The sequence below is a fragment of the Atta cephalotes genome (assembly GCF_000143395.1).
Source record: "Atta cephalotes unplaced genomic scaffold scaffold00058, whole genome shotgun sequence".
Taxonomy (NCBI): Eukaryota; Metazoa; Arthropoda; class Insecta; order Hymenoptera; family Formicidae; genus Atta; species Atta cephalotes.
In genome coordinates, this window is record NW_012130122.1 from 485,519 (window position 1) to 487,137 (window position 1,619).

A 1,619-nucleotide genomic window follows, 5' to 3' on the forward strand; every position below is an offset into this window, starting at 1 on the left:
AGAGAGAGAGAGAGAGAAAGAGAGCAAAATTTATATATATTTCAATATTCTTGTATCTTGTATGAATATATTTTTAACATTCTTAATATTGAGTAATGATACAATTCAAATTATTGAACTAAAATTATTTTTCACAGGTTAAATGGGTATCATTTGGAGAATCGAAACCTATTTAGAATAAACGATACGACCAGAAGACAGAAATTTTTGAAACAAGGTAGATTACCTGTAGTTTCTTTTATATCAGAAATACCACGAACAAGACATCTGTTGAGTACTTTTACCATGGATATCTCTCTTGCTACAGTAAGTAGGTATTTGTTACTACGAGTGACCATATCCTATTGTGTGTTATACATTATATAAAAGATAAAAAGATATGTGTATAAAAAACAAAGATAAACTCATAATTTATTTTTTATTTAATCAGCAAACAATGATGTTCATTACGATAACAGGCTATGTTCAACTTGATAATAAGGAAGAGCCTATTATCTATTATTTCAACCGAACATTTATAATTGTTCCGAAGGATGAAGGATACTGTATTCAGAATGAGCAGTTGCATATTAGTCAGCTACCTGAATCGCAATTAACGAAATTGCACCAGCAACTAAATCAGTTAGAAAATCAACAAATCCAATCGGAAACACCGGCCCTGAGTTCAGTAGAAGTAACGAATTTCGTGGCAACGGAATCCAGTGATGAAATGAAACAGCAGATGACGTTAATGTTAAGTCAACAAACAAATATGAATCTGGAATGGAGCTTGAAATGTTTACAAGATACGCAGTGGAATTACGATAATGCAATCTCTGCCTTTATTTTAAATCGTGAACAGATACCATCACAAGCGTTTACGAAGTAAACATGTAAGTAAGAAAATTCATTACTGTGATAATAACTTGTAAGAAAAGTTCGAACTTCTTGTAAAATGTCAAACTTCATTTCATTTCATTTCGTTTATATTGCATTTGTTTCCCACGGGTATATTTATTTTTATTTAATATAAGATGTCTAAATAGAGCATCTGGATATTTATGTTAAGTGGTTTCCAATTTCATATTTTTTGCAACAAAAAATAATTATTAATTTTTGCAAAGAAAGAAAAGTACTAGAAAAAGTAATATATATTAAAAGCTGCATTAATATATATTAAAAGCTGCATTAATATAAACCTATTAGAAAAATACTTTAGAAGTGTATACAGAATTGTCTTGTTTTGTTTATATTGAACTTATGAAATTGCACACAATGTATCCTTAAGAAAGTTGTTAGAAATCATAATTTTGATTGATATTACAATTTCAATATCATATGATTAGTAAGAAATATCATCAGTAAGAAAGATATGATCAGAAAAAAGATCGCGGACACAACATTTGAATAAGCGCTTAGTAATTATATTGCTTGCGATTAGAATAGGTCTTTATATTTGTAAATGTGGATATATCAATAACGAGTGCTTGTTCAATTGACTTGTAGCCACTGAATGTGCTCATTTTTTTTATTATGATTTTTGATATTTCAGATATATATATATATATATATATACATACATACATACATACATACATACATACATACATACATATATACATACATACATACATACATAC

The 1,619-nt window shown here is 28.2% G+C and overlaps 1 protein-coding gene across 1 annotated transcript in view; it reads left to right on the forward strand.

Moving 5' to 3' along the window:
* The window catches only part of LOC105623508 (nuclear RNA export factor 1-like), a 7,696-nt gene extending 6,828 nt beyond the window's left edge, over positions 1 to 868 (forward strand). The window contains exons 2-3 of the mRNA XM_012204902.1: positions 138 to 306; positions 431 to 868. Of these exons, the coding sequence (XP_012060292.1) occupies positions 138 to 306; positions 431 to 868 (607 nt within the window). The remainder of the gene's footprint in view (positions 1 to 137; positions 307 to 430) is intronic.
* The last annotated feature ends 751 nt before the right edge of the window (positions 869 to 1,619 follow it).